A 13588-nucleotide genomic window follows, 5' to 3' on the forward strand; every position below is an offset into this window, starting at 1 on the left:
GTGCGCTTTGGAGAGACTTTGCCGTGCGATGATACTTTGCCGTGCGGCGCTACTGACTTTGCCGTGCACCGACTCTTTGCCGTGCGCCACTCTAATTCGTTGCCGTGCTTTTCTTCTTTGCCGTGCGTACAACTCTAGGCTCACGGCAAAGATTTCTTTGCCGTGCAGCGCCTCACGGCAATGATGTGCTGCACGGCAACGCCTGTTTTTCCCGTAGTGCGTATACTATTTGTTACTACAAACATATGTGGTATTGATTGTAAAAAAAAGCTAAGCAAGAACTTTGTTTACAATATCGTCTCAAACTAAATTATTTGTATACACAGAAATAATTAATAATTATCACCGGCTGCTTCAATTCGGAATCAACAGTACACAGCAATAACTTTGTGTTGCGGAGCTTGCTAATCGATGAGCATGTGAAGGAGCATGTCGTTGCAGACGTCCATGGCGCCGGGCAAGAACTTTGTTTACAATATCGTCTCAAACTAAATTATTTGTGTACACAGAAATAAATATCACCGGCTGCTTCAATTCGGAATCAACAGTAGTTCGCACAAAATATATATACTGTTCCTGGAGCTTGCTAATCGATGAGCATGTGAAGCAGCATATCGTTGCAGACGTCCATGGCGCCGGGCAAGCACCAGTGCACACAGTCGCGGCTCACCCTGAACTTGTCCGGCTGCCACAGCCGATACTTGCCCGGATGCGCGTCCGGCCGCATCGCCATAGCCTCCGTCGCGTCCATCAGCAACATCCTCACCCCTTTCCCCTTCGCCGCCGCCTCCGCCGCCGCGAACTCCTCCACCTGTATCCGGTGCATCTCCTTCTGCTGCACGTCCATCTCCCACTCCCCGCGCCGGAGCGGCCGCGTCCGCACGCAGTCGCCGTTATCGTTCCACGTCCCGTTCTCGTAGTGCGCCGGCGAGACCGTGCGCACGACCACCGTCCCGGTTCCGGACGACGCGCCCACGGCCGCGCGGAGCGCGCTCCGGAACGCGGCGCGCAGGGAGTAGCGGAGCGTGAGGTCCGTGACCTTGGGCGCGAGGCAGCCGCTGCAGCCGACGACGCGGCCGCGCTCGTAGAAGACGGACGGGCGGTAGAACCAGCTGCCGGCGGAGACGACGACGACGTCGAACTTGCTCACGTGGGCCGCCCACCCGGGGTCCGGCTCGTCGAGGTGGAGGCTCCACAGGCCCGCCCCGTTCCGCGCCGGGCCGTCCGGGTCCGTCTCGGCGGCGCGCACGAGGAACGGCGACCAGAAGTCGGCGACGGTGAAGCCGTGCCGCTCGTACCGGTACAGGTAGCCCCCGTTGGTCCACGGCACGGGCCGCTCGGCCCGCGACAGGAGGCACACGAGCGAGTGCATCTGGTTCCGAGCCAGCGAGTCGCCGACGAACGCCACGGATTTGCCCCTCATCGCGCCGAGGAACCGGGCCGCGTCGAAGCGGGGCAGCTCGCACCCGTCTGGTTGCCACCGCCATCGGAGGAACTCCAGGTCCGGCTTGCCGTACCGCATGCAGTCGTAGTGGCCATGGATCACCGGGCAGGTCTCGTTGGTGTAGCTGGGCGCGCCGTGGTCCGGCAGCCAGTCGCCCTTGAATATATTGCAAGATGACCGGTTGCTTGATCCTGGCCCATCGGTCCTGCTCGTCACCGCCGGGAGAATCAGCGGGGCGCGGCCGGGCAAGCTCACCGCGGCGAGGATCACGAGGCACGTCGTGAGGACGGCCGCGGGAAACACATATTGCCAGTACGGGATCGCGATCCCATCCAACTGCTTCATCCCAGACTGAGAACAACTGATCGGTACTGCATTACGTTTAACAGTTTATCAAGATGTGAGTTGGTATATTATAGTCACAATTTTTTTTTGCCGTGCTTCACGTACGTTCATGAGCATGTCCATGGGTTTGCTACGCAATCGGTGTGCAGCTTACACTTGTAATGGTGGATTCCACGTACGTAAACCGAGTGCTAAATAAACAGGTGCGCTTGTACGAGACCGTGAGCACTCTGGCTACCTGTAAATTCAGCTAGATGTAGACCTTCCATGTCTTTGACTGGCCTGGCCTGTCAAGATCAACGATCTGGAGTTCACCCGCCATTTTGAAAACAGCGTGTTATAACTTTCAGATACTACTAGTATGTCGAATGGAGACTTTATTTTTCCAGATCTGTCACATACTTTACAACGCAAAATGGTAGTGACGGTCTCAATCTAGCTGCTACATACTACATATATAGCGGAAATCCCATGCTACATATACGTGGGCGTCCCAGGCTACATACTACATATATAGCGGAAATCCCATACTACATATGCTTCAAGATTCGTGCAGCCAGCACTGTACATTGCAAAGAACCCCTCAGGTATATTTTTCAGTTCAGTACAAAAACATCTCCACAATTTACAACAAGATACCGTTCCATCCTTGTTTCTTTCCATGCATCTGACCATGAACTGATTTTGGATCTCACAACGAACACCATGCATGAATTAGTACATGATTAGTGCAATAGTAGGTACAATTAGTACACTACATACTAATTTCCGTCAGAGGAACCATTTTACATTTGCTGTAGTACTGAATCCAAAGCACCGCATCATACTCCTATCTTGCCGAACTATCAAGGCATCAACATCAGTACGGATTCAAAGAATTAGTACTCGTACATAATTCTTGCTACATTACAAAATTCATGCAAAGTTAATTCGTATCAGTGTTCCACTAACGAAATTTCTTGCCGTACATTATTTCACTTTGCATGCAAGAATCTTCAATACATGCACAAACAAAGAGATGGATTAGGAAACCATACAGGAAGAAAAAAAGAGCCATGGATAACCATTTGCGCACAGACAATTCAAAGCATCATTATCAAGCAGAAACATCAACATGAATTCGGATCCAGAAAAATTCGGATACAACAATCCAACAGACATCAATAGACTTCTTTGGGAACAAATATGCATGTACATGTATTTTGTCCAAGAACCAACACAACAAATAATCAAATCTTCGGAAAGAAATAAGAAATCTCCCAAGCACAGAGGGGAACCAGCACATCTAGGGGTGGCCACGGATCCAGGCCCTAAAAGCCCAGATCTGTGCCCTTCAAGCCCAGATCGAACATGACTCTAATCCGCCATGGAGGAGGGAACATCCCCTCGCGCCGTCATGTGCAGATCCATGGCGTCGCTGGCCTCATTGTTGGGCAGAGGAGGCTGTCGGCTCATCGTTGGGCAGAGGAGGCCGCCGGCTCATCGCTGGGCAGGGGATGAAGCCCTGGCCGTCGCGCCTCGACTGAGATGTTGTGAAGGCCTCGCCATGTTCGACGGAGATGGGGTGCGGTGGTTGAGGGAGGTGGAGAGAGAGGGGATTAGACGAGAGAGAGATGGTGGAGTGTCCCGTGCAGGAGTCGGGACAGGAACAAGAAGTACATGTCAATCTTCTGGTCTGTAGGGATGCGATTATGTACAGGTACAGGATGATTTTGTAATATTGACTTGCGCGAATCTTGAAAAAATGCTGCCCGTTGGATAAGCCTGGGACGCCCACCAGTGTGTAGAATCGCTGCGTCGCATATATAGCCTCCATTCTATAAAATAGATCTTACGTACTACCTCTGTCCATAAATAGATGCCAAAAGTTTGTCTAAATTTGAATGTATCTAGCCACGATTTAGTGTATAGGTACATCCGAATTTAGATAAATCTTTGGCATCTATTTATGGACGGAGGGAGTAGTATATTTTTGGTCAAAAGTCAGCACCATATTATAAGTTTGACTAATCTTATAGAAAAATGTAAACACCTACGGAGTATAATTTTGAACAAATAAATTATGAGAGCATATTTTGTAGTGGATCTATATTGGTATTCTTTTAATACCTTTACCATAGGGAAACCCCTACGGTGTAAATTATACTATATAAAAATCATCTATATTGGTATTGATTTTACATTGTAGATGTTCATATTTTTGTCCATATTATATATATTGTGACAGTTTATGAAAGAAACCAGGTTAGTATCGAGACATCATCAGTTGATCTTGAGAGGCCAGGACAGTCAAAAACATGGAGAAGTATGGAATGTGTCACAGTTTGCCAGTGCTCACGGTCTAGTTCAAGCGCACCTGTTTAGCACTCGGGGTGTGACGTGGATTCCACCATCAATCACAAGTGTAATTAAGCTGTGCAGACGCGAACACCACTTCTAGCAGCTGCTTGTACGCATTGTACGTACGTAGTAGGAGATCTCCGTGAATCAGCCGGCCGATGCAGAAGCTCCGGCTCGTCAACCCGACAGTGGTGTCCCTCGCGGGGCTCGCCATCGTCCTCTTCATCTTCACCACGCCCTACTGCCATTCTTTCTTCGACACCTACGGCATCGTCTCCACCCCCTCGTCAGGTTCTGGGCGCCCTATCGCCGCCAAGAACTCCACTCGTGCCGTCGCCCGGGTGCCGAAGGGATGCGACATTTTCCGGGGCGAGTGGGTGCCGGACGACGGTGGAGCGGTGCCGTACTACACCAACCGGAGCTGCCCGTTTATCCAGGAACACCAGAATTGCATGAAGTACGGCCGCCCGGACCTCGGCTTCCTCAGGTGGCGGTGGCGGTGGCGGCCTTCCGGGTGCGAGCTCCCGCGGTTCGACGCGGCGGGGTTCTTGGACGCCGTCAGGGGCCGATCCATGGCGTTCGTCGGGGACTCGCTGGCCCGGAACCACATGCAGTCCCTCATGTGTCTCTTGTCCAAGGTAATCATCATCAGTTTAATTAGCTTAAATTTATCGGAAATTTGAATTGATTAGAGAGTCAGAATTATAATTCACTTGAAATTGTTTGCAGGTGGAGTACCCCAAAGACGTCTCCCCGACGCAAAACCAAGAGTTCAGAACGCTGCATTACGCGTCGCACAACTTCACCGTCTCCGTCTTCTGGTCGCCGTTCCTCGTCAAGGCGAACGTGTCCGACTCCGACAACGGCGGCGGCCGGCTGTGGAACCTGTACCTCGACGAGCCGGACGACGCGTGGCTGCCGCTCGTGGCGGGTTACGACTACGTCGTCATCTCGGCGGCGACATGGTTCACGCGCCCGTCCCTGTTCTACGAGTCCGGCCGCCTCGTCGCCTGCTACTACTGCCTCGTCCCGGGCGTGCCCCAACTCACGCTGCGGTACTCGCTGCGCGTGGCGCACCGCACGGCGCTGCGTGCGGTGGCCAGCCTGCCGGGGTTTAACGGGACCGCGATCGTGCGGACGGTGTCGCCGATGTCCCACTTCGAGGGTGGGGAGTGGGACAAGGGCGGCGACTGCCGGCGGACGCGGCCGTACGAGGCAAGGGTGGCCGGGCTGGACTTGGACTTCTACACGGCGCAGGTCGAGGAGTTTGAGGCGGCGGAGAAAGCGGCGAGGGAGAGAGGGGTGAGGATGGTGCTGATGGACACGACGGCGGCGATGGTGCTCCGGCCGGACGGGCATCCGAGCCGGTACGGGCACTGGGCGCACGAGAACGTGACGCTGTACAACGACTGCGTGCACTGGTGTCTGCCCGGCCCCATCGACGTGTGGAACGAGATGCTGCTCCAGATGCTACTCCCCTGATCGACCCATCTTTCTATTTCGTCTTTGTTCGTTTTCCTGGCTTTTTACGTTTTTTACAATCAATACCATGTGTATTTATAGTAGCAAATTATACATAGTCTCTAGAGGAGAAGTTGTTACACGAGTGGACAAGGAGAAAGGCAATTGATGACTTTTCCCTTGTTAACAAGCATCACAATTGCTTTAATTTTTTGGACTCTACAATAAATAAATAAAAATCATGACTATGAAGAACATGTTGAACTGGTTGACTGACGACGGGAGTTTCTCCATTCGGTCTCTATACAAGAAAATGTGTCCGGGTATTCCCCGTAAACATTACGGTACCTTGTGGGAGATCAAGGCCCCACGCAAAGTACGCATCTTCCTTGACTAAAAAGAGACTCCATCCAATGACAACATTCGAAAGCGTAGGGGCCCTTTCAATGGTGTGTATGCCTTATGTGGGGAGGTGGAAGATAATAACCACATCTTCTTTCGTTGCTCGCTGGCTCGTTTCATGTGGAGCACGGTCAGAGAACTGCTGAATTGCTCTTGGAACCCCTCGTGTTTTGCCGATATCTTTAGGATTATGCATGTCCACGTTGGCCAAACTAGGAGAGTTTTCTGGTTAGCGTGTACAGCCCTGCTCTGGACCTTGTGGAATCTTAGGAATAAATTCACAATTGAGGGCGTGTTCCCGGCCCAATGTACTGACGGCTTGTACAAAATGACTATGTATCTGTAGGTATGGAAGCTTCTGGCTAGGAGTGATGATCGTCAGGCGGTGGAGCTGGTGATCGGCAAGATTAGAGCTCTTCATGCCGCTATCAGGATAGAGACTAAAGCTTGCCTATCTTTGTTTCTACATGTTTATGTTCTAGTCGTCGGGTGGTCGTAGGTATTGTGTTGGAGCGTGGCATGTATGTGCCCGGTTTGGATGTTTATATTCTTCATGTACTCAGGTCTGATGGGGTTCCCTCCATCCTAACTATGTCAGTTACCATATGTTGTATGGCTTCTGCCGTTGCAGCTTTATTAATTTAAAATCGGGCTCTGCTCGAGCCTTATGTTTATGTTGAACTGCTTGAGATGCTCGATGACCTAGGTGCTTGTGCCACACACACACATCATGTGACACCTTCATATTGTTGAGCGCTTGCTTGATAACTGGGAATTTAATCTCATATAGACCACCATGGCAACGAACTAAGAAGTTGCTCCCTCGTGTCCTAATCCTTTACAAAAAGATCATAAGGGTGAAGTTCAATAAAAACATTATTATCATGAGAGAGTTGACTCATATATAAAAGGTTGCTAGTGGCATCAAGAACATGAAGAACATGATTAAGATTGAATGGTTTAGATGACGGAGTTGGCAAAAGTGCATGACCAACATTATGAATACGCATACCTAGTTTGTTTGCCGCATGAAAATGATCGGTGTCATGATAGAGTTCCCTTGTAGTGCAGCGGTCGAGCTCGTGAGTGATGGGTGAGTATCGCCGGAGCAAGTTTACCACGTCGGCTCGGTGAACTATTGTCCATCGTGAGCACTATGAGGATTGAGGACCATCATGACTACCTCCTTGAGTAGCAGACATCGCCATCACGACCTGACGCTCGGTGCCACTTCCGTGGTTGCCAAGGCCAAGGAAATCTCTCTTCAAGCACATAAAGCACTTCGAGGAGGTGTGGAAAGAGATTCTACACAGTTGGCAAACGACGAGCTGATGCATGTAAAATGAATACATGAACCTTTTCCTTTATCATATTGAATTCCCACATATTTTCAACATATATGATGATAATACCATGTTTTACATTAATTTATGGTGATTTACCAATGATCCCCTTTATTTGGTTTATAACCCTGCAAAATAGGAAAACTCTGTTTCGCGTATATTTCACTTTCAGAGACCTATACGGAGTCAAATTGACCTGGGAATTTTGGAGCATCATTTTTTCGTCGGGAGGAACATCATGGGCCCTTGAAGCACACCTAGAGAGGCCCGAGGGGCGAAAGAGCACATGTGGCACGGCCTGGAAGGATGGCCGCGCTACCCACCTCTGTTCAGCCGTCGATCGCCCGTTTGCCCTAATTCTTTCGCGAACCGACGTATTTTCCCCTAGAAACCCTATATATATGGCCCCGAAGAGTTCTCGGGAGAAGGCCGTAGAAAGACAGAAACACCAAAACGGAGGCTGCTGCAGAGAAGATTGAAGGGGGAAACTCCGCCGGGATCACCGCTGGAGGGATCTCCACCTTCTCCAATGTCTTCATCATCATCACCATGACCAAGAGGGAGTAGTCCACCTCTATACTACGGGTTTGTGGCAGTAGCTTGATCTATTTCTCTCATGTTCTTCATAGTATTTAGTGCCATATGAGGTGCCTATCATGATTATGGACATATTTGTAATAGCTAAGTGGTGGATAATTGTTCTATGATATTGTTTTATGAGATCTAATCTTATTATATTGTGAGATGTATTGATAGATGCATATTATGTACCCGTTCTTAAGTTTATGTTCTGATCCAACATCTATGCAAGATCGTGTGTGGGGTGATGTCTACGCACGCTTCTATTTTTGTAGACAGTGTTGGGCCTCCAAGTGCAGAGGTTTGTAGAACAGCAGCAAGTTGTCACACCCCAACTTTTGCAACCATGTTTAGTTGTCCTGAGTGCAAAAATTGGGGAGAACAAAAACTTTTTCTATAGACTAATTAGATGAATTGCCTTGATCTGTTTGTTATAATGAATTGCTTTAATCTATTGGTAGATAAATTTTCTTGAATTGCTTGTTGAGTTTTGTCTTGAGCTACCCCAAAGCACAACACATCTAGTGGTAAAAACAAACCTCTCACTAAATAAAACACATGTGTGGCCCTGGAAAATTCTTTTCATTTCTTTACCAATGCATAAATCCTATGCTTGGTGTTTTTCCCATAAGTACCTCATCACACTATTTCTAGTCTCCAGAAAATAGTGGAGCTATGTTCACTCTTGTATTAGCATAACCTCCTCTCTTTAAAAATAATTGAACCTTTTGACCTAAACCCCAAAACCTCTTGTTGTTTTGTCCTGACTCAAAATCTTAAAAGTATCTTGCCAAAAATCTTTCCTGATTAAAAATTTGACTATGATCACCTTTGATCATGGTATCACAAAAGAGTTTCTAAAAAGACATAGTTTTATTTTGGCACAAAGTATTTACCAAATGGCTTATCCTTACTTTATGTGACTCTAAAATCTTGTAAAAGCTTTTATTTGTAGTTTTGGTTTCCTAAAATAAAATAGAATGATCTACATTTTCTATTCCTCTATGGATTATTCTACTCTTCGAAGACCTCTCCTCTTTTTCAAATATTTCAAGTAAGCCTATTGGTTTAAACTCTATAAAAAAACAAGGCCATAGACACCAAAATAAATTAAAGGCTATTTGATCGGTGATTAAATATCCATGGTATGGTCATTACCAACAATACATCTCAAATATCTATGTGGTGAACCATGAACTTTTGCTAGCCAATTTGACTTGTGCAAATACAAAACCTCCCAGAATAACCCTACTACTCCTTCTCACCTACTATTTTGATCTTTCTTCAAAATTCAACTTGGGTATTACCATTATCACCACCATTCCCACCCACCTTATATGACAATCTTGTGTAAACCTTGTCATCACTTGATCAAACACCCCCTTGCACTCTCTCTTCTCCCTACCTTTTTGTTTCAAATATCAAGTGGACATCATCACCACCACACCACCTCTCATTTTCCTTCTTTCTCCAATTCTATTGCTTTGACCTTTTTCTTCTAAAACCATGTCACTTAATCATGCACATCCCTGCATGGCACCCTCTCTCTCTCTTGGCTTCTTTTTTTGCAAACCCTAACAGCCTGTTTGGTTGGTGGGAATTAGAGGGAGGGAATGGGAGTTTATGGTATGATGACTTTTAATCCCTTGATTGGTTGGATAGAATGGGAATTAAGGAGGGAAGTGGAAAGGGAATTGGCGTGTTAAACTCCCACAAATCTCTTACCTAGGGGGATCCTGGTAATTGAGACGGGGATAGGGAAGAGGCGTTAAACTCCCAATCCCCTTCCCTGCTCTTGCCAAACACGCTGTAAGGGGACACCTCCCACTCTTTTTCCCTCCCCTCCTTTTTCTTCTTATGCTTGGTCGGGCCTTGTTCCACCCCTGGCCCAACCCTAGCCATCAAACCCCTATCCCTGAACTCCCTCCCTCTCTTTCCAAGCCCAACAGCAGGCCAAGCCCAGCCACCACCGAAACCCTAGCACCGCTGGGAGAAACACACGCGCACAGAACCTCTCCCGCTCGACCCCTGCCCTCTCCCGCTCGATTCTCCCTCTTCCCGCGCGCCTGCCCTCCTCTGCTGACGATAGCTGCATGACGACAGCAGTGACGCACCGACCGACGTCACCCGCTGCGCGTCCATTGGCCAACGCCACCGCGCGCGCGCCCTCCCGTTGGCCACGGTCACCGCCCGCCCCCGCCTGCTGCCTCTCCCTCGCCTATAAAAAGGCTCCCCCGCTCACCCCCTTCCCTCCCACACCACTCCACTTCCCCCTACACTCCCTCTCCCCATGCCCATGAAGAGCAGCAGCGCCTTCCGGGCCCTTGGCCGCCGGAGAAGCCCCTCCCGCCCGTGGTCACCGCTGGGTGGCAAGGAAGGATGCGCTGGCGCCAATGCTTCCCGCCCCTCCCTTCCCTCTCCATTGCATTCCCAAGTCCCTCCCACATCTAATACGACCTTTTTCTCTGCCCAGAACCGCCGGTGAGCGCCGCCGTCGCCATTACCCGAGGACACCTGCGAGGCGGTCACCACCGGGAGGAGCCGTGGAGGACGAGGGAGGCTCCACCAAGCTGCCCCTGGACGGCCTCGACCCGCTGCCACCCCGCCCAGCCTCCGCCGGCCACTCCCACTCGCCGCCGGTGAGTCCCCAACGGCCCAACCCACCGCTCCCTCCGTTCCGCCGGTCACGCACGCACAGAGACGCGAGGGAGGGAGACGACCCGAGCGTGCGTGCATGGGCCGCTTCGCCACGTTGGCCATGCAGGCTGGCCCGCCCGGGCCCCTCTCCCCTCCCTTTCTTCTTTTTCTTTTTTTTCCCAAAGCCACCTGGAAATAAACCACCTAGGCCGGCCCAATTTCAAATCCGCACAGCCCAGGTGTTTCCCGCCCGCTTTGAAAATTCGAATTGCTGAAACATTTTGTTAAAACCAGTAGCACTGTTTTGAGTATAACTCGAGATCCACAAACCCAAATCGAGTGAAACCAATTGCATTAGTTTACAAATTTTAATACCTTTTCAATGCAACTGATCTCAGATTTTTAGGATTTTCGTACGAATGTTAGTGCATTAAACATGATCACTGCATTCTGTTTAGTGTTTGTAATTCCTAAAATTGTAAAATTAATATTTTTGGGTGAATCCAATTGGGTTAGTCTTTTTTTTAGTACTGGCCATCTGGGAAAAATATTGTTAGTCTCTGTTCATGCATATTTGTTACTGTTTGTGTTATGTGTGTGTCACATGAAATGTTGTACCAAAACTTTTGTTTATTTAAAACCTTTGACCAACTCTTTTTATTTAAAAATATTCAACCTATGTTTTATTCTTGCAAAAGATAACCTCTGCAACTTAACATTAGAACTATTGTTTTGCTTAAGTTTTCAAAAGAGTGTAGCATATTGTTTACCTCCTATTTTTGTATAGTGTCTACTAGCCAAATAAACTAGGAAAATGATTTCCTACTTTTACAAAAATGTTTAAAAATAAAATATGAATGCTTTTGATGCCTAACCAATGCACTTGTCTTCTTTGTGGTGTTATATACCAGGGGATAATTAATTTATGCCATGGTGATACCCAAAGAGGCAATTGATAATTGGTGAGGCTCTTATGCCCTTATTAGGTGAATAAATTGGGTTTTCTAAAATCAAAACTCTTAAAGTTGTTTTGTAGTATCTATAAGACCTTAGTATGTTAGCCCTTAGTAGAGTGGTTATCTATTGATTGTTGCTTGTTGTATGTTGTTTTGTTGGTACAATGTGTTTATTGTGTTCTTTTTATATTTTCCGGCGATAGATGCAAACAATTCCGGGAAAGAAGAAGAAGTGGTTCGGACGAGGATCTTATTGATATTGTTAGGATACTTTTTGATGGAGTTGACGAAGTCTAGGGACAAACAAGCCAACCAAGGCAAGCCATCTTTTGATCTCTTGCTATTTATCCTTCTTGTTGTGTTCATTGTCCCATTATTATACTTGGTTCCTTGTATCATGTGTGATGTTTGGTCCCCTATACTATGCATACTTACCCCCAAGTATGTTGAACCCCTTGTTGATGTTGTGCATGCTTACCCTAAGCATGTATGTCCCCTTGACCACCCTTGTGATCAACTTCTAAATGGTGTGATGATTAACATCATGACTTTGTACCACTTTTGATTATCTCCATACATGCTTAATTTCAAGTATGTATGCCCCCTTGACACCTCTTAGTGGTATGATGGCTATCATCATGCTACTGGATATCTTAGTTTCACACATAAAACTTTAGGTTGGGAAACCCTCAAGGTTTTACCTTGTTGTAAAAGTTTTTGTTAAAAACTTGGGTAAATTGACCTTACTCAAGTGTGAATTTATGAAAGGAAAATATTTTGACAAAGATGATGAGGATGAGAAAGTGGTTGTGTTTATGAAAACTTTGGCGCCTAAGTACTCACCCATGACAATTAACTAGCGCAACCACACTACTCCAACGTGGGCACGGGGCTTAACTTTACGTTTGTTCTTCTTAGCATGAGGCACCGCACAACTATACAAGGGTACGGTTACCCCCGAGTCCGGGTTGTCATGGTTGGGACAATAGTATAACGGGAGGCCTTCGGGGCTGACCCGTCCGGAAGACACTATGGGTCTCCTGGCTTGGCGGTGGAGCCACGCTCAAAAGGAGGTGAGCTGCCACGGTGCCGGGGAGGTACATACTCCATAGGGTAGGACCTCGTGTTAAGGCGAATGGGCGAAAGGTTATGTCCGGGTATCCATCGTGGCATATGTCGTTATGCGGGGTTGATGCCCACACGATAGGTATCCGGATAGTTGTGGGGAAAGTGTGCAAACTCTGCAGAGTTAAATCTATTCGAATAGCCGCGTCCGCGGTCATGGACGGTTGGAATGGCTGTTGCTTTGCCTGATGTGTTTTGGTTTTATGAAAATGTTTTGAGCAAAGAAAGAAAAGGACTTTGTTTTGGAGTACTGGGATGGTACTGGAAAGTTGTGGTGACCATATGGAGATGGTCGGAAAGGAAACAAAATGGGTTTACCCTTCCTAGTGTTTTATGTTGTAGTTCCTCTTTTGAAGAATCTTCTTCAATAAAGATATAGATATGTCTTAGATAAACTCTTGAAGTGTCCCTCTTCGATTGAGAAGTTGGGTGCTATCTCCACCAAAAACATCTCTTCTCTTCTACATGCTATATCCACAAGAGAAACTATTCTCTTCTTCATGCTATTTCCACAAGAGAAATTAGCTCTTCCCTCTTGTCTTCTCTAGTTAGAATTGTTATCACCTTCTTGATGGTTTGCGAGTACAATTCCAATGTACTCACGGCTTTGTCCCTGGCTATTTACTTGGCCAGACTTGGGAGGATTTCGACCAGAAGAGGAAGGAGTTGACGATGTCTATGCGAGCTAGGAACGCCTTCCCAGTCAGTTGCATGTAGGGTTATGGCAGATGACTTGGGCTCTACGCTTATTGAAGTGATTCCGCCACTCTGATGATTAGATTAGGCCCTTCAAGGCTATTATGTAAAGATTGGTCATGTAACCTCATTGTAATTTTCTTATTCCGCTTTGTAATAGATGATGTAATTTGATATCAGTTCGGTTATGTGTTCACGGCGCACTGATCATGGGATCGTGAACTGTATACATAACAGGGTCTCAAACAGAGGGAGGATGA

General features: G+C 47.7%; 2 protein-coding genes across 2 annotated transcripts; one reads left to right on the forward strand and one right to left on the reverse strand.

Annotated features, from left to right (window-relative positions):
- Positions 1–353: 353 nt before the first annotated feature.
- On the reverse strand, positions 354–1813 carry LOC127313121 (protein trichome birefringence-like 19). The gene has a single exon (XM_051343665.2). It carries the CDS (start codon positions 1787–1789, stop codon positions 587–589), a length of 1203 nt encoding a protein of 400 aa, XP_051199625.1. The 5' UTR covers positions 1790–1813; the 3' UTR covers positions 354–586.
- A 2463-nt stretch (positions 1814–4276) lies between these two features.
- LOC127313119 (protein trichome birefringence-like 21) lies at positions 4277–5698 on the forward strand. Its single transcript, XM_051343664.2, has 2 exons — positions 4277–4767; positions 4859–5698. Exons 1-2 carry the CDS (start codon positions 4288–4290, stop codon positions 5609–5611), a joined length of 1233 nt encoding a protein of 410 aa, XP_051199624.1. The 5' UTR covers positions 4277–4287; the 3' UTR covers positions 5612–5698.
- The last annotated feature ends 7890 nt before the right edge of the window (positions 5699–13588 follow it).

Source organism: Lolium perenne, chromosome 7, assembly GCF_019359855.2.
Source record: "Lolium perenne isolate Kyuss_39 chromosome 7, Kyuss_2.0, whole genome shotgun sequence".
Classification (NCBI taxonomy): domain Eukaryota; kingdom Viridiplantae; phylum Streptophyta; class Magnoliopsida; order Poales; family Poaceae; genus Lolium; species Lolium perenne.

Coding starts and splice junctions, on each gene's coding strand:
- LOC127313121 (XM_051343665.2), bottom strand. CDS start 1,789: ATGAAGCAGTTGGATGGGATCGCGATCCCGTACTGGCAATATGTGTTT.
- LOC127313119 (XM_051343664.2), top strand. CDS start 4,288: ATGCAGAAGCTCCGGCTCGTCAACCCGACAGTGGTGTCCCTCGCGGGG. Junction 4,768..4,858: donor TCATGTGTCTCTTGTCCAAG/GTAATCATCATC, acceptor AATTGTTTGCAG/GTGGAGTACCCCAAAGACGT.